The sequence below is a fragment of the Brachyistius frenatus genome, unplaced genomic scaffold (genome assembly GCF_029030835.1).
Source record: "Brachyistius frenatus isolate BFR_SWC_R1_liver_20210118 unplaced genomic scaffold, ASM2903083v1 Contig_5, whole genome shotgun sequence".
In the NCBI taxonomy this organism is placed as follows: Eukaryota; Metazoa; Chordata; class Actinopteri; family Embiotocidae; genus Brachyistius; species Brachyistius frenatus.
The window spans coordinates 5,634,957-5,652,651 of record NW_027210604.1 but is presented as its reverse complement, the minus strand read 5'-3'; the positions used below and the strand labels follow the sequence as shown (position 1 = coordinate 5,652,651).

Genomic DNA, 17,695 nt, shown 5'->3' with positions numbered 1-17,695 from the left:
TAATTTCTCTTTCAAGCATTTACAAAATTTACAAAAGTAAATCACAAATCCTGTAAAAATTCAGCAATCCGCTGATTGTGTAAGGCAAAGAAATTATATATATATATATATATATCTATATATTAAAATCAACTGTTCAGTATTACATTCAAACACCTGTCTATGGATCTCACATTTTTTGAAATTGGTGATCTGATCTTTGTCCCGTCGGGCCCGTTGAGTGACCGCGGGACGGAATAGAACAAGTGAAAATGTTGCACACTCTTAGAAAATGGAGAACACCTGTCTTGGGTGTGTATTTACACAGAGTGGCACTGGACATTGAGTGAGCAATGGAATACAAGCGGGGAGAATTTGAATATTTACTTCAAGACTGTGTCAACTTGTAAACGTCGTTTGGGTTTTCCTATTGCACTGGTATCCTTCTGTACCTGCACGTACAGTGCTAATACAAGTCTGTATACCTCCAGTATGGTCACGGTACAGTATCGCCACCGTTGGGGGGGGTGCTGGGCATGGGTTTGTTTGGGGATTCCGTCATGCACGGACTGGCATGTGCTCACGAATCTACTGTCAAAGAGAGAAGAAACGGGGGGGAAAACGTAACATTTTGGGGGAGGAGGGGCGGGGGGGGGGGGCGGTGGAAGGGCTTAGCCAGACAAAAACAAACGGTGAGCAAAGTGAAATGGGAAAACCATACCCTGCTGTGCCAATATCGGTACGGCACAGTGTGTTGATGCGGTGGAAAAATAAATAAATATCTCTCTGGTAGCAACAGAGCACGTCCTATTGGTGATGGAATGACTGTCCCTGAACAGAGGACAAGATTTTACAAAAACTGGTGAGAAAAAGAGCTTAAATACAGTATGTATAAAAATACCTATTCACAGTAGACACAAATGTTGTGCATTACTGATATTAATCATCTCGTAAGCACACCGAAACTTACATAGGTTTTTTTTTTTTTTTTTTTTTTTTTCTTCTATCTATAAGAACAAGTTAACATTTATCTTTCTCTGCAAAAGTGAGATGTTTTAAACAATTGTTTAGTTGAGGGATACAAAAGCCGTTTGCCCTCTAGACTTCTTCTGATGTACAATAAAGTAAAGACGCTTCTATTTTGATTAGAGTCTAAAATCACTTAGTTTGAAAATACTGGAAAGGAAAAAAAAAAAGAAAAAAAGAAGTGAGTTCCTTTGTACTGATTTTATGTGGGAGAAAAAAAAACAAAAACAACCACTGATTCCGTTGGAGAATCTCGATCTCTTCATCGCCTCCAAGATCGGCTCTCGTACTCGTCGTCTTCATCGTCATCCTCCTCCTCCTCCTCTTCTTCCTCCTCCTCTCCAGGCAAATAAGAGCTAGCCTCCTTCTATTCAAAACAAAGAACACCACTCTCGTATTTAGCGCTCTTAGAAGCTAAGGTCTGTTTCGTTGCACTGTGACGTCTTGAAGCTGTTTCGATTTGGACACATTTGCACGGAAAACAAAACCTTCCAATCATCCGTGTCAGATATTTGTAATGCATGCGGTTGTACATTCTAAAAACGGTGAGGACTGGCAGCGTCACAAACTCGGCTCTCAGTGGTTACTCTGGGTTTCTGGGAGATGGTTCATTAAAAACAAAACAGGCTGATTATATCCAAAATATGGCGGACATCAAGTGACTATGAGTGGATCAGCCCTGGCCAGGAAATATTCATTTCTAACCGTGCGTGAACCTTTAGAATGGTTATCACACCCTTAGAAAAAAAAAAAAAAAAAAAAATGTACACGAAGCATATTAAAGTGCAGGCATAACTTATTCTCACGCAAGGAAGACTGCATTCTCCAAAATGCAACTTAAAACATAAAAATACAGTATAAGGATTTCACCTGACAGTAATGCAGTTTTACTCTGGGGGGCGGGGGGGGGTTAAGATGCTCTTAGTACTGAGAGGCTTGCCCTGATTTGCCATTGGGAGATGCAGTGAAAAATTTAGGCGTATCAGAAAGAAATGTACAAGTAAAATCTGTGGATGAGACTAAAAACTTCCAAAAGTTTCCCCACTTTGAATTTTAACTTACAGACACACACACACACACACCTCATCAGACTAGGTGTAACTAAAATGTGAAGCCGCGGGAGTCATGTCAAGCGGGTTTGAGTGTGTCGTCGTACCGTATTGTCCTCGTCTTTAGCCTCTTCCTCCTCTGCCTCCGTTGGAACGGCCGGCGTCTTGGGCTTGTACCAGGAAATCTGCAGAACGCGACCTTTGAACTTAGCCCCCTGGTTGGCAGCCTAGAAAACAAAACGGCGGAGACAATTGCACGGTGAAGTTAGAGCTTTCACTGATTTGACATCAGTAAAAATGTATGAAATATTTCAGAAGATCGGACGAGGGAAAGCAGAAAGAAGGAGAGAAAGCCTGGTGCTACTCGGGAGTCATGCGACTTACATTTTCTGCTTCACTTCGTGTCTTAAAGGTCATGACAACGCTGGTGGCATCTTGGTCACGGAGATCCTCGATCTCACCAAATTTCTAATGATAAAAAAATAAATAAAGATCAGTGTGATTGAACTTGAGCAGAAGCTGTCCTCGCGACATTTTGATTGAAAACGTTGCTCACTCGAAATCCATTTGTGCTTATCACTGCAAATTTCAAATATTTTAGGAGGACAAATCTTGCCAAGTCCTTCCATGTCCTCACCACAAAGTGCGGCATGAGCTCCTCTTTCTCCTCCTGAGTGACCCCTAAGATGGCCAGGGCTCTGGGTCTGTGGTCGACCACCATGCGGTTCACGGCCCTGCCGCGGCCCATCATCTCCCGGCTCCTGCTCCTGCCGTGGCTCACGTGCATGGCGCCGGGCTCCAGCGCCATCTTCCCTCGGTCGCGACCTCGACCCGCTGGAGGCCGGATCAAACCCAACCGCGTCGCCTGAAAAGGAGGACACACACCGGGCGGTTCAGTGTTACACGACAACTGACCGCACGCTGCGTTTTTTCGGTGCGCACAGACGCGAACAGAAGGGGCACCCGCCCAAAATCTGGCCTCGTGAACTAATCTAACCCCGTCTATACGTTCAAAGGAAAAAAAAAAAAAAAAAAATCACAACCCGCGCAGGCGAGACAAAAAAAAAAAAAAAAAAAACAAACACCATCCATCTTCAGGAGGCGAAACATTCTCTCCATACTCGGTCACTTCTCTGCCCTTTACCACTGGTTGTCGCTCCTCCATTTTTAAAGCGACATCGCCTCGCTTCTTAAACCACCCCGCAACCTCACGGCCGCTCTCCCCTCCATTTGTCCCTCCCTCACTTCTCCCCTTTTAATTGTCATCCCTGCGATTTTCTTGCAAGGAGCGGCGACTCAAACATTAATGAGACGGGGCTCCATCAGTGTAGGACTTGTGTCTGATTTGGCTACGTTAGCGGCTGTTCCTCTGGGCTTGCTAAAGTGGCTGCAGTTTAATGTGCAGAAGGAGGGTTGGGTTTGGATGCATGAGGGGGGAGGGGGTTATGCATATTTTAACGACAAGCTAATTTAGGGCCCCGAGGTTAAAGAAAAAAAAAAAAGAAAAAAAAAAAGAGAAGAAAACATGCAAAGGAGGGTGTTGCTACCGAAAGCTGTGTTGTTTGCTTGATCTCGAGACACAGCCGACCTCGACCTCGTCTGTGTCGGAGTGCACAGGCGGATTAAAGTGACGAGGTGATGTGGGGCCAGGCTGGGCTGAGTAACTACTTCCTGTCATGATGCCAATTTAAGAGTTTTTTTTTTTTTTTTTTTTTTTTGAGGGGGTGGGAGTGGGGTGAACTAAATCTAAATGAACAAGAAAACAAGACTTTCTATTTTAAATGTTTTTTTATTAATTTTTTTTTACAGTTAACATCCTTCAGGGTTTGTACCAGTTAATTATCTTCAGTTTCATTCATATATTGCTAAAATTGCAACTCATGTCATCTCGGGGCACTTTCCATGGTCGGGTCATCAGACCTTCCAGCTGAAGTTTCTCTTTTTCAACATTAATATGACCTAAACGTCATCGGAGTTTCACACGGGTCTTAAATGTAGATCGGGAGAACCGAGTTAACGCTTATTCCGTTTCATTTTCACTTGGTCATTTGTTTATTGAGGAAAATGATCCAATTTCACATATCTGTGAGCATATGCGAACCTCCAGGATCAGCAGTTCATTTTATGGTTAAATATAAATCAGGTGTTTTCAATCAATGGGACGATACTAAGGTGTGAGTGGGCGTCCTAACTAATTTAAAGAACAGGGATATATCAACGTCTGAGCTTCCCAGCATGTTTTTTTTGGTGTCTCGTGGCACAAACGGAGAAGAGTTCTGAGGATTTCTAAAGGCACTTCGATCTCTTAACAGTTTTATTTCTACCAAGATTTCTCATTCGGAAATGACTTTTGTTATTAATAAGCAGCGACACACTGATGAGATGTCTAATATGCCGGACAGCCCGCTAAGGAATGGACTCTACAGAGACCTCTGAAGGTGTCCTGTGGTTTGGAGCACCAGGTTCTTTACGTCCTTCGCAATGTGAAGCGGAGCCAACATGAATCAGAATTGTCGTTCCAGCACGTCCCAACAGATGCTTCATGCTCAGAATTACACACCGACTATTCAATTCAATTCGGACTAACTATCCATCATCTTGTTACGATGACATCTAAAGTTAATCATTAGGAGTTGAATAATGCATTAAAGTCTGTAGAGACTCCTGGAGCCCCATAGCATTTATAAAATAAGAGCTTTCGCACAGTACAGTGTTATATTCTTTTTATTGGTGAACGTTTACATGTGTGCAGGTTCTTTCCCCCGTTTGCAGAACAGCCCGCGACAACAATCTTATCTGTAAACTTCCTCTGAGGCATTTCTTGGTATCGCATCCTCTAATTCGGCGCTCAAGAAAAGTGTTGATGATGCAAGATGCTGTCACTGTCTATTGCTTCGTTTGTGTACGGCGTGTCTGCTTTCTGTTCAGATCATTCATCATGGTTATGTACCGTGTGTGTGTGTGTGTGTGTGTGTCTTACCTCTACCTGTAGCTGCCCCAGTTTTCTCTTGAGATCCGTCGTGTCCTCACCAGAACTCATCTTCTTGTGAAAGTCCAGCTCAGCATCTAGCAATTCCTTCTGGGCCTGGAGAACACGCCATATCAAATTAAAAACCATTTTCACTAAATCCAGAGAAGCAATAAAACTGACCATTTCAAAAGAGACCCACAGGTGAAAATAATAATCCTCAGATCAACTTTTGTGAACTCTGTGACCAACAAAGTCAATCAATGGAAAAACATAAACTTGTGAGCTGGTAAAACCTGTACCGACTACTAAAAATCGAACCACCAGATTTAAATTTCACGACACAAATAGAGGTAAACACTCCGTCATGTTCAAAGCCAAATGGGCCCAAACTTACATCAGTCTTGGTTTTGGGCTGGTTGTGGTTGGTTTTGCCACTGGAGACCTGGGAGGCAGGGTACATTTCACTCTGAAGCTGGTTAATCTTCTCCGTTAGCTCCTTCAGGGTTTTCATGATGTTGGCTCTCTCCTCAGGTTTCATACCTCGGTTCTTCTCCAGGCGGTTTATCAGTGCCTGGAGGAACAGGGACAAGTAACGAGAGCGAAAAAGGCGGAAACATTAAAAAAAAAAAAAAAAAAAAAAAAATTTAAAAAAAAATGTCCCCTTGCGGGATCAATAAAGTATATCCATCTATTTAAAAGGATATGCAAAGAAAAGGAGGGATGGGGACCTGAGAGAAGGTGAGAGAAAAGCAACACAAGGACAGAAAATAGGAAAAAGGGATGAAGAATAGTTTAAGAGATGAATGTCTTACTTTCTGACACTCAATCTGTGTCTTTAACATCTCTTGCTTCTTCTTCCTCATGTCCTGTTGGAGTTTTATTGCCTCCTAGATGGAAAAACGACAACGAGTCAATAACTTTCACAGAGGTAAAAAAACAAAACAAAACAAAAAAAACACACGCCATTTGCTGCCGGTGGACATTTTATTTTTCAATAGTAGCGTTCGTCTCACTGGTGGCCCTTGAGAGAAACAAATGGCTAATCCTAGCGCCGCTATTCTTTTCGCAGTCAAAATATGAAAGCAAATTAAGCAGCGTGCCTGTTTCTTCTTGAGAGCTTCCTGTGCTTCCAGTGCTTTTCCCGTTTTCCCAAGGCTCTTTGAGGATGACTTGAGGGCTGTGGAAGTGTAGGGGCCCCTCTGGGCATTTGTCAGTGCAGGCGCCACCTAAGTCACGCAGAGAGACGAAAAAAGACACATTTAGGTCATCAGAAAGAGACCGCAGCACACCTACACAAGAATGCATTGCTAATTACCAACCAGTTACCTCGTAACTCAATGTCCCATCTCGGGACACATGCAAACAAATGCTAGTCGGTCCGTTTTGACTAGTGTGGTCTGGCGCACTGAAATTCCTAATGATATACATCTATATAGAATATATATATACAATACAGCGTGTATTCTACTCAACAACTATACAATCTCAGCAACTGGATGGATTAACACCATCAGGAAGAAAATATGCTAATATGCTACATTCAGAAAGTTAAGATCAGCATGTTAGCGTTGTCGTATTTTGGCCCCTTCATGTAGCTGAGAGCACTTTGAGCCTCACGGAGCTGCGCAAATTTGGTCAATCTGCTCCACTTTGCACAGAAAGCCAAGAGGCCTGCTCTCTGTAATCTGCAAAAGATGGACTGAAACGTACAGCGACCGAGTCGGTGTTTGGATTGAGGTTGTCTGGCTTGGGTGTGGTTGTCGTCCCAGCCGCTGCAGGCAGGTGATGCTTGGGCACAGTATTGTTCAACACATAGGCAGCTGGATTGTGCTGCTTGATGCCCTGCTGGTAAAAGAAATGGAAGGACAAATTAAAACGAAGCGAGTCGACTGAAGTTAAATGACTAAAATGTCAGCCTCAAAAAAAAAATATATATATATATATGTGAATGACTTTTGTATGTTTCGGCTCTATACTAACTTTATGCATGTTGCCGTGCAGCGGCGCCTGGGTGGGCGCGGACCCGGCCACCTGGCTCCCTGAACTCTGCTCCTGCTGCTGAAGCCCTGTAGTGTTGGTGCCAGGCTCGCGGTGCCAGTACACCCGGATGAAGCGGTTGTTGAGGACCGCCTCGATGCTGGATATGGCCCGTCTGGCTTCTTCGTTCTTAGTGTACTGGATCAATGCTGCCTCCGGGTCGCCGCCGAACACAACCTGGATTCGGAGCAGAGTGTCGAGGTTAGTCGCCTGTCATGTGACCAAACAAAGATCTTCTGCAGAACTTGGTGGACTTTCACTCAAAAAACAAAACAAAGCCACAATCCCCCCAAAAAACAAAAAAAAACCCACACACATTTAGTACATTATTAAAAGTAACATGACCACTATTCAATAAGTTAGTTATCACATTTTAGTCTAGAATTTATTTTCTATTATGTTTAGACAGACTGAATTTACTCAAATACATCTATGACCACTAATCTGCTCTACACTTGTCAAAATGATCCCTTCAACAAATGAGAACTGTGGCCACTTGCAGGTTTGCAGCAGCATAAGATGCATTTTACCTGTATATTGACGATGGTTCCAAACTTGCAGAAGTGCTCGTTGAGCTTGGTGATGTTGTTGAGCTCACGTGGGATCTTGCGCACCTCCAACTTTGTGTTGACGTAGTGGTTCCTCTTGGGAAAAACGCTCTTATGTTGGTTATTAAAGCCAGGCCTGAAACAAGAGGGACATGGTGATGTCGGCGTCTTCAGTTTGCCACATTTGCTTACAGAGAATAATAAGCGGACGGGCTAATCGATATTTTGTGCTCACAGCAAATGATAGTCAGTGTAATGGAACCAAGATTGATGACCTGAGATTCAAGTTTCTGCCTTCATACTTTAGTCCCTACAGGCCATTTAAAAGTTATACCTGTAGAAGACGGCTACATGTCAACCTGCTTGACACTTAAGATGGATTACAGGGCGAGTCTTTGCTGTGGAATAGCATCCTAGTCATGGGGGTGTTGTTTGTGTGCAACAGCTTCCCACAAGTGAGACAAAAGATAGGCTGCTGGCCTGAGTCACCTTGGCTTGAAACAAAGCTCCCTTAGCAGTAATGGGAAATGGGGTGAGACACAAATTTGATCAAATTTCAGCTGCCATGTTTCTTCAAAATTCTTCACAAAACAAAAACTGCTGTTACACAACACGTGCAATCCTCATTTAAGATGTTGCTTCATGTGTGAAAGTTTCTTCCTTTCCAAGTTTTAACCTTTGAAACTTTTTAAATATGCATGTCCTTACTTCTCCATCCAGGGTTTTTTAGTTGCTGTTCCCTCAGCTGTACTGGGACCCATGGTCCTCTTCCTGCTGTCCTGCTCTGTGTTGAAACGGGAAGCGTTACTCCCAGGGGTGCTGGCTGCAATGGCAGGCTCTGTCTGGATCACTATATTGGCAGCTGGAGGGTACACACACAGATACAATAATAAGAGAAGCTTTAACATTCAAAGAAAAGCTGTCTTTTAATCACACAAGCATTCAGCGTTCCCATGATCAATTTGGGGGAGGAACAATTGAATGTTTGTTACCTCTGGAACCTTGTCCTTCGTTGGAGGTGAGGCCGATGAGGTTGGAGCGTTGGGTCTGCACCCGGGGAATGAACTGACGATATGGGTTACGACCTGCTGCGGTCAGGCCTGGAGACTCTGGGTTGTAGCCCTCTGGATCGTAGTTATCTATTGTGTACAGATTAACAAACACACAAGTTGTTAGAAGGAAAATGAAACATTCATGTAAACATATGAAGCCTTGAAAACATAAATTAAAAAAGGGAAAGAAAAAAAATGCAGAAAATTCCCCTAAATGAGTTGGAATGTGTTAAACACAGCTCGATGCAGAGCACAATATAAATATTCAGTATTGACAAAGTGTGTACAAATGTATAAAGGAAGAATAATAAATAATTATATTAATAAAAAAATAAATTAAAAAAAGATAGATTAAGATGAAACACCAAACATGATCATATATCCTGAGCTCCACCTTAGTGTAACACAAATACAAAATTAACAAAATAAAAGCCTTAATGACAGTTAGGATATTTTGGATATCACATTGGAATTTAAGTAAAACAAATGTGACTTTGTAATGAACTAAAAATAAACCCTTTCCATTTGAACTCAGCCTTAAATTTTCTGTATGACTGGAACTACTTCATGAGCAGAATTGAGAGAGAAGCACTCAACCCAATGAGACGTAGCAGAGTTCTGTTAACTTGTCAGCTACTTTGTCTTGTAGGTTGATAAACAGCGCTACCCTCTGGTCCACAATTGTTACTGCAGCCTGAAGACATGAATGAGCATCACGCACTGCACACATAATGTCACACGTTCTCATTTTATGGGTAAACTTTAGAAAGTTTGTTCTACTGTAATAAACTGAGAACACAGGAAGTGGAAAGGAAAGAAAAAATGTATAGAAGGAAAAAAAAAAAAAAATCACGTGAAAAGGCACAGTCATGTCGCCTCCAAATACACAGTGCCAATCTGAATAGGAAAAGCATCTCTGCTTACATTCAGACTGGACATATTGCGGACGAAGAGACACAGATGAAGACGAGGAGGGGGGTGGAGGAGGAGGAGGAGGAGGAAGAGTAGGTGGCAGCCCCACGCCAGGCGGTCCGATAGGAGGAGAAGAAGTGATTGCAGATTGGTGGTTGGGGGTATCGATCCCACTGGTTGCTATCAGTGGGGGTCCTGAGGGAAACACAAGCCCAAGCTAATGTCTCAGGTGTATATCGCAGGTATGACAGTGAGTCGTTGGTCTGAAATGCTAACTTTATTCATGCTACACAGACTGCTCTAATAAAACAGGAGAGGTGGAAGGAAGTTGAAACATCTGCTCAATGAAAATGCTTAAACTTTATAACATATGACATATTTAACAAGAAAAAAAAGAAAACAACTCTACACTTAAGCAAAGCTTCATTTCAAGTATAGCTTCTGCATTCCTACCAACACAGGCACTGAAATCATATCATTCAAATTTACCATTTACTCCCATCACATGCATTTCAATAATGTCAGATGTCTTCAGATCAGCCACACACACAATTATGGATACAGTGTCACATAAAATTAAGGGCAACACCTGAATATTGAGCTTTCTGGTATGTGCACCACTGCACAGTCAACCCAACATGTCATCACAAACATAACTGGTTGAGAAAGGGTTGCAAATTAGAGGTGACCATAACTGACAAAACAAGAATGTAACCACAATGAATATGTTTTCTTTTAGGACAACAAAGTGGTTAAGAGAAGAATAAACTGTTTTCCTTCTGTGGCTACTGTGGCTAGTAGAAATCACAGGCCACCAGTTGCACTAGCCGCGGGGAAGCGTTACTGCTCAAAGCAATGCAATTTCTAGAAGTTGCCGTTTAAGCATCAAAGTGGTGGTAATACTTACTTGTCATGGGGAAGACGCCTGGCGGTGGTGGCTGGCCGTAGGGTGGCATTGAAGGCATCCTGAGGGGGGGCGGTGGCTCAGTGATCGGGGGCATGGGCATGCCGGCCGGCGGCATAACAGGCGGGGGCGGGAACGGAATCATGTTCGGTAGATTGACATCGTCGACGATGAGAGGGTCATTGCCGTGGTCGAATGGGCAAAGGTCACCTCGAACACAAAATCCTTTTTCTGTGCGAAGGAGAGAAAACAAACAAAACAATTCCTCTTAAACACACAGGTGTGTATGATTCACAAATCAATGAGAGGAAAAAAAAAAAAAAAAAATGATGAACAAAATGTCCAGGACCAAAGCCGCTAAAACATAAACAACGTATGTACTTGTATTTACCCCACAGTCTCATTAAGGACCTGGGTCTCTACAGGCTGGGTTTGAGCACTGTGACTGATAGCGGTGTGCTTCAGGGACCATGGGTAAATTTAAACCCTCTTGTGTCTCTGTACTGAGGTGTGTGCAAGCGTACTTGCTTGCCAGTCTTTCACTGGGGACACCGGGGAGGCGGGGGCACAGAGCCAAACAGTGGCCATTAGTGAAGAGACTAAGCAAACCCCTCGTGGCAAGATAATGAGTTTATACACTTGCCAGAGCAAACTTTACAATAGTTATATCACATACTTGAAGATTATGATGAACATTTTCTTTCAATTTGAACAAAATTAACTTTATTGTGATCGCCTTTTTGAAATGCATAAATTGTATCTTCCAAATAAGATACAGTGCAAACTACTGTTGGGCCCTAACAGATAAATGGCTCAGTGACGGAGAAATGAATGTTTCTGCAGAGCAGAAGAACTGCTAGAAAGCAGGATTCAAAAGAAAGGAGAAACAATTATTAGCTCTGTTCCTACCATCATAATCCCTGCAGCGCTGTTTCAGAGACACAACCTTATTGCCGAACGGCTTGCCGACACCATCTTGTCTCTGGGAGCTGAAGAAGCCGGACCAGCTGTCTGTGGTGCTGTCGGGCAGGTGAACAGGTGCCACTACCGTAACCCCTCCAGGTCCCGAGACTCCAGCGGACACTGAGGAAAAGGGGTGAGGGGGTGTGGGTAAGGGCAGGAGAGGCGACGGGTGCTGCTGCTGCTGCTGCTGCTGCTGCTGCTGCTGGGGGCCAGACGTGGTGGAGTTGTAGCCGTCGGTATCCTTTCTTTCCATCTCAAACTTTGATTTGAAGTCTGTTGAAGACAAGCAGGAAGATCCTTTTAACAAAACACGAAAATGCTTTACAGTTAAGTAATCGACCACAGCAGAAATGTAAATTCTGAGCTATTTAAAAAAAACAGCTACTTCTCTCATCATGGCAAACAAATTATGCACATTAACCTTGTGGGAAATAAGGCCAAGTCCAACCCATGTTGTTGGATCCCCACTGGTGTGACTGCAAAGCTGTCCACATTGTTTCCTCCTCCGTAACAACTCCTAGCGAGACTGATCAACAATCCAACAGAAAACGATACAATCGGCTGCATTCAGAACTTCGTTCGGTCTCCTCTCAACAATCTACAGCAAGTCACATCCAAGATGTCTCCTGCAGCACTTCTGTGTCACTAATGCTCATCTCAATGGAGGAGCTTCAGGAACCTGGAACACTCGTGGGTCTGGTTCCCCTGTGCTGTTATTATGTGTGTGTGTGTGTGTGTGTGTGTGTAGCGGGGTGGGGGGGACTTTCTCACCTCTGCCTCCTCTGTGCTCCCTGTCCCTGCTCTTTCCTCGGCTGCCACTCCTGCTCCGGCTGCGGCTGTAGCTCCTCCCGCGAGGGCTCCCCCTGCGGCGCTCGTGCCGCTCCCGCTCGCGGTGGGAGTCGCTGCTGCTTTTCCCGTGCCGATCAAACTCACGGCGCTTGCGCTCATCTCGCCTCCTGTCGTCGCGGCTTCTGGGTGGTTGATGAGTGAGAGGGAACACGTTTGAATTCCCATCTTTATACCTGTTGTGAACACAAAAGAGTCAGGCTGCAATATTTGAAATCAGTTGTCACACAGCGACCTTAATTTGACTGTACTAAAGAGACAAAAATGCTTTTATTTGAAACATCTTGTTAGATAGAGGCTTGTTTTACATATACAGTTGATTATAGTCTGGTAAAAAGCCTCCCTTCCTTTTGATCTGCTCCAAATCAATGGAATAATTTGAGGTTTTAATTTGATTATTTTCAAAAGGCTGTTTGTGTTAAAAAAAAAAAAAAAAAAATCTACAGGAAGTAATGAGCTTCATTAATAGAAGCTTTCACAGTAAAAGTTGAGGAAAATGAAATTTATCCAAATGACAAGTAACATTATTTCTGTCATAAAAAGAAACAAAGCCACGGGTGAGTGTGGCATGGTTATGTTCTTCAAATGAATAAATGCCAGGAAATATAAATGACACATTAAAGCCCATTAAACAGTTTAACTGCTGTTTTGAATCATTGTACAACAGTTGTTGCTGTAACTAGATGCACCACAGCCAAGGGACAAGTTACTGGACACCAGGGCCTTCATCAAGCTAAAAGCGGGACTCGTGGGGTTTCAAACTAACCATGCAATTACAGCCACATGTAGAGATCTCTATGCAACTACACCATGCAATCTAATGCAGTCAAATCAAATCAATCAAAAGGCCCAGTGTTGTGGAAATTTGATAATAAGACAGGACATATACTGTGAGTGTACATCTATGAACATATGCCTCATGCTTGGGCACTACGTTGAACGCATTCACCGCACCTGGACTCGTTGAATTCGGGGCGGTTTCTCAGAGGACTTCTCCTTCGCCTGTTTTCTCTCTCCTCTGGAGTTTCGGCCTTGAGGGGGGAGAAAAAAAAAAAAAAAAGTTAAAACTGAAGCTGTCCTCTTTTTCCATGCTTTAAAATGTAAAGAGATTTAGAGATACAAAGGCTTTATCAGAACACATTCTCAAATTCTTTGATCCAAAGCCTTAAAAGAAAACAGAATCCTTCCATCCCCTTCTATACAAAGCCACATTAAAGATGCTTTATATAAACAAGACTTATTTTCACAGCAATGTTATTCATTCTCGGAGTCCAAATGTGGCCAGTAAATTTCCCATCAGCTATTCTTACCTCTACAACGTCAGACTTGACTGCAGGTGGTTTGATTTCCTCTTTAGGAGCTTCCTTGGCTGCTGGATTTCCCAGGTAGTTCTTGGTCGTCAGACATTCAAAAAGTTTATCAACAAATCCTATTGTCTCTGCAAGAGCAAAATGAATCAAGTGAGTGCATTTAATCTTCACTAAAATTGCGTGCAGTTTTTTTTTTTGGTGTACATTCTCCCTCGAAGAACAAAAAGGACCTCAGGCATGAAATGTACTTACAGTTGTACTGAATAACCCCACACTAAATATATTCTCTTCTTGTGCCCCCGCTAAATATATCCAAAAGTATAAAAAGCATGAAATGAATAACACACAGCAGACATGAAACAGGGAAAGGCTGCTTGATGAAAATATAACATGATAAAACAACATAAAAAGGAGTGCTATTACACAAAAATACTGTAAATGTACTTTTTAGGATATAATTGAAACCATTTTATGTGAGTGCAATCGTTAGGCGTGTTATTCCCAAGACTGTGAGCTGGATTAGTAAAATTCTGACAGGCTGTACACTTAGCAGTACCTTCCTTTGTGGCCTTGTGCTGTGATTTTATTCAGTAAAGATTAAAGTATCAGGAAAGTTTAACCCAATCAGCAGCTGTTTTTGGAACCAAATAGTAGTTTCCAAACCTAGAATTCTCAACACTTAATAAAGCAATCGCTGACACGCGTATTCATCACCAGCTCAATTAAACCCCTGAAAACATATTGTTGTCCCACGGTGATTTTACAGTACAATTAAAAATAAAGCGATTATATCATTCAAACCATGTATGGAAAGCGAGCAGCACAAGTTAAATATTTTGATGCTCCATGTAACACAAGTAAACATCGTACAGAATATGCAGTAGAGTGCTTTCAAATGATGTAACAATCCCTCTTGTGGCCAAATCAGGGACTTACAAGCAGTAGATGGGGAAAGCGCAGCTGATTGCACCTGTGAATGTACAACTTAAGTTTATGACCTGAAATGAATCCTAATAGATAGTTTATTTTTATACATTTTGGCTGCCTCACCACTTATAAAACTGCTGCTCCATTAAGGTGATGTAAATATATATATATATATATATATATATATATATATATATATATACACACACACACACACACACAACATATAGTGCCAGACACTGCTTGCTTTGCTACATTAGCACTAGTTAGCTCTCTGATGCTATCTGAACTCTGCCACTTTAATTTCCACTGTCACTTATTAAGGTAGAAGCCGGTATATATCGATCACACCTTATGTTTTTAAATTCAAAAATTCTGCTTTTCTTTGTTTGTAATCAACATATTTGCAAAACACCAACCTGACCCGAATAGATTTAGCCGGTATTTTCAAATAATCAGTTCACTCATTGAGCTGTACACCGCCACAAGCTGTGAGTCCCGGAGGATTTGTGACATAACTGCAAAGCCTCTATTGTCCGCGAGATGTGCGAGTAAAATAAACAATGGCAGAAAACCCTCTGCCCCACTCTCTTGATCACGAACAACTCGGATTAATATCAAAACGGTATGTTGTCACATTGGCAGAAAAGCTGAATGTGGAGTTCATACCTTTTTGTAGGAAGACATCAAGCTGATCGGCACAAAGTGCTTTGAGCTCCTTCTCCGATTTGTCCTTCTTCACGAGAGCCACCACATAGTTAGCTAATGCAGAAGGGTCAGCATCGCATCTGCAGATTAAAATACATATCCTCAGGTCCAGCCACCCAGTACATTCATTCAATTACACAATGGAAAAGGAAAAAGCAAGGAAGTGTTTAATGAGTGAAAATAAGGAGGCAAAACTGGAGGAGAAAACAGATGTCAGATTTATAGTTAAATCACTTGCAACATACTGCATGTCAAAGTAGGCAAACGTTTTCGAACCAAACCAGTGCCTTGTGAGACAGTACATCACCAAAGAAAAAAAAAAAATCCCCACAAAAATCAAGATAAAAGTCTTCTCAGCCAACGAGTGATGGGGCTATTACAAGAGTACAACAACACAGAAGAAAAGCACACTTGACAACTCCGAGTCCATTTATACCTCACTAAATAACAGCCAGCTCGCGTATTAGGCAAAACTATAAATTCTCAAAACTGCCCTCACTTCCATTAGACCTTAAGAAACCAACAGAGTATCTCATAATTAACAGACAAAACAATGACCAGGCAAACACCCCATGATTACAAATTACCAAAAGATTAAAAAAAAAAAAAAAAAAAAAAAGAGGCATTGCTGAATATTTTTGCTTCAAATGGCGGATTAATGTGCTTGAAATTAAGCCAATCATAACTTAAACATTTAGTTAACAAGGCTGCCTCAATTTTTTTGCCCCGGGAAGAATCTAATTATTCCTTCCTATGCGAGGAAGGTGAACGTCACACATCAACTTCTCTTTAATCACTTTTCAGATACGTGAATCTAATAACGCATTTGGCAACAGTATGTGCACTCTTTGGCAAGATCTGAATCCACATTTAATTACTAGGGCTGGGCGATGTGAACAAAGTCAAATATCACTATATTTTCGACCAAATACCTCAATATCAATATTGCAATGATGTTATATGGGATGACTATTGGCGGGGCTTCCCTGCCATTATAAGGCTTAGGTGCAGCACGCAAGCCATTTTGGCCACCACCGAAGCCAAATTATTGTGGGGAGCATCAAAATGAACTAAATGACTTTTCCCAGAGCTGACGGTTGTATTTGTTCCCTGCTGGACTTCACCAAGTTTTGTCTTGGATTTTTTTTTTTGGGAGGGGGAGGGGGGTATTGCTTGTTTATTATCTGCTCTAGCTTTTCCATTTATTTTGGGACATCTTACACAGATATGGTAACAATCATGATAAAATTAAAAAAAAAAAAAACCTGTTCATTGCATATTTTTTTTTCATTGAAAAACTGGAAGAATTTGCTGTGGGGAGGACCCCCCCCCCCCCTAAAATCCTCACCAAACAGATGTGCCAAAGTATTGCACAAACATAGCACAATTAGTGCTTTCACAAAATATTTATATTATGATTTTTTTTTTAAATTTTTATAAATAATCAGCAGTAAATGTGGCTATAAATGACAACAAGGGTGAAGTCAAAAGACAAGGACAACTAGAACAGTCTGGTAAATTCACTGTACAAGCGATGGGAGCTTTAGAAACCAGGAACAGTCAGCATGTGTGCCACATCATTATATATGCAAAAATCTAAAGACGATATCGAAAAAAACAACGGAGAAAGCGTGAAGAGTGCGTGTGTAACTATGGTAACTCACAAGATCAAACGTTACACGTTTAGCCATTAATAAATGTTTAAATAATAATCGCGTCCAACTGTGTAACGTGAGGCCGGATATAGCCCGAGAGATTCAAGTTATTTTAAAATCGGGTTAATAAAATGCAAGTTAAGCTGCGTTGAAGCTTAATGGCTTTGCGACCGAGCTGTGATAAAGTTACATTATCGTGGGCCGACTGCGTGCCAACTACCCTGAAATAACAAGCGCAACAAACGCGGACAAACACCCTGCGTCTTGCAGAATTTTAATTTCTTTTGTTTACGCTAATTGAAACTGCCTCTCGTCGCTGTGAGGGGCTGGCCCGGCTGGGCTGGCCGGGCTGGGCTAGCGGCGAGCTAACTCGTGCAAAGAATTCACCCCACAGATTCGAGCAAGTCCCCATTGACGGCTAACGCAGCTACGTAGCATGCGAGCTAAATGTCATTTCAATTCAACACTCACATCGGCTCCAGGAGTTTGGCCAGCCACGACTTCAGGGCTTCCACATTCTGTATGAGCATCGTGAGAAAGACTACAATACTGTCTATAAAAAGAAAGAGCGTCTTGATATCCCTACTTTCATCGTCTATAAATTTATAAGCTTTTAAGGCCTTCTGTCTCTCTTCACTCACTGGCAGGTCGGACAAAATGTTTTACGGCATGGCAACAGAAGTCGAGTTGTCGTAACGTCGCTCTTGTCGACGGGACATTATATTCACGCGTTGCCCCTTTTTTTTTTATTTATTTATTTTTTTAAAACAGCGGTTCGTTAAAGTTCACACCGACGGATTTATTTATT

At 42.2% G+C, this 17,695-nt stretch overlaps 1 protein-coding gene across 2 annotated transcripts; it reads right to left on the bottom strand.

Moving 5' to 3' along the window:
- Window positions 1-633: 633 nt before the first annotated feature.
- Window positions 634-17,541, bottom strand: rbm27 (RNA binding motif protein 27). Of its 2 annotated transcripts, none has more exons than XM_069718282.1 (21): window positions 17,359-17,541; window positions 15,194-15,312; window positions 13,598-13,725; window positions 13,242-13,318; window positions 12,213-12,463; window positions 11,388-11,714; window positions 10,482-10,709; window positions 9,587-9,769; window positions 8,603-8,749; window positions 8,319-8,472; window positions 7,593-7,746; window positions 7,006-7,239; window positions 6,736-6,870; window positions 6,126-6,251; window positions 5,838-5,912; window positions 5,420-5,596; window positions 5,035-5,139; window positions 2,692-2,919; window positions 2,439-2,522; window positions 2,162-2,281; window positions 634-1,372 (listed from the first exon to the last, which is right to left on the bottom strand). In XM_069718282.1, exons 1-21 carry the CDS (start codon window positions 17,415-17,417, stop codon window positions 1,268-1,270), a joined length of 3,216 nt encoding a protein of 1,071 aa, XP_069574383.1. In that variant the 5' UTR covers window positions 17,418-17,541; the 3' UTR covers window positions 634-1,267. The 2 variants fall into 2 exon arrangements, with proteins under 2 accessions (XP_069574383.1, XP_069574392.1); XM_069718291.1 differs by having other exon boundaries at window positions 6,736-6,867.
- Window positions 17,542-17,695: the final 154 nt, after the last annotated feature.

Coding starts and splice junctions, on each gene's coding strand:
- rbm27 (XM_069718282.1), bottom strand. CDS start 17,417: ATGCTCATACAGAATGTGGAAGCCCTGAAGTCGTGGCTGGCCAAACTC. Junction 5,913..6,125: donor AAGCTCTCAAGAAGAAACAG/GCACGCTGCTTA, acceptor TTTTCCATCTAG/GAGGCAATAAAACTCCAACA. Junction 2,920..5,034: donor TGGGGCAGCTACAGGTAGAG/GTAAGACACACA, acceptor CCTCCTTTTCAG/GCGACGCGGTTGGGTTTGAT.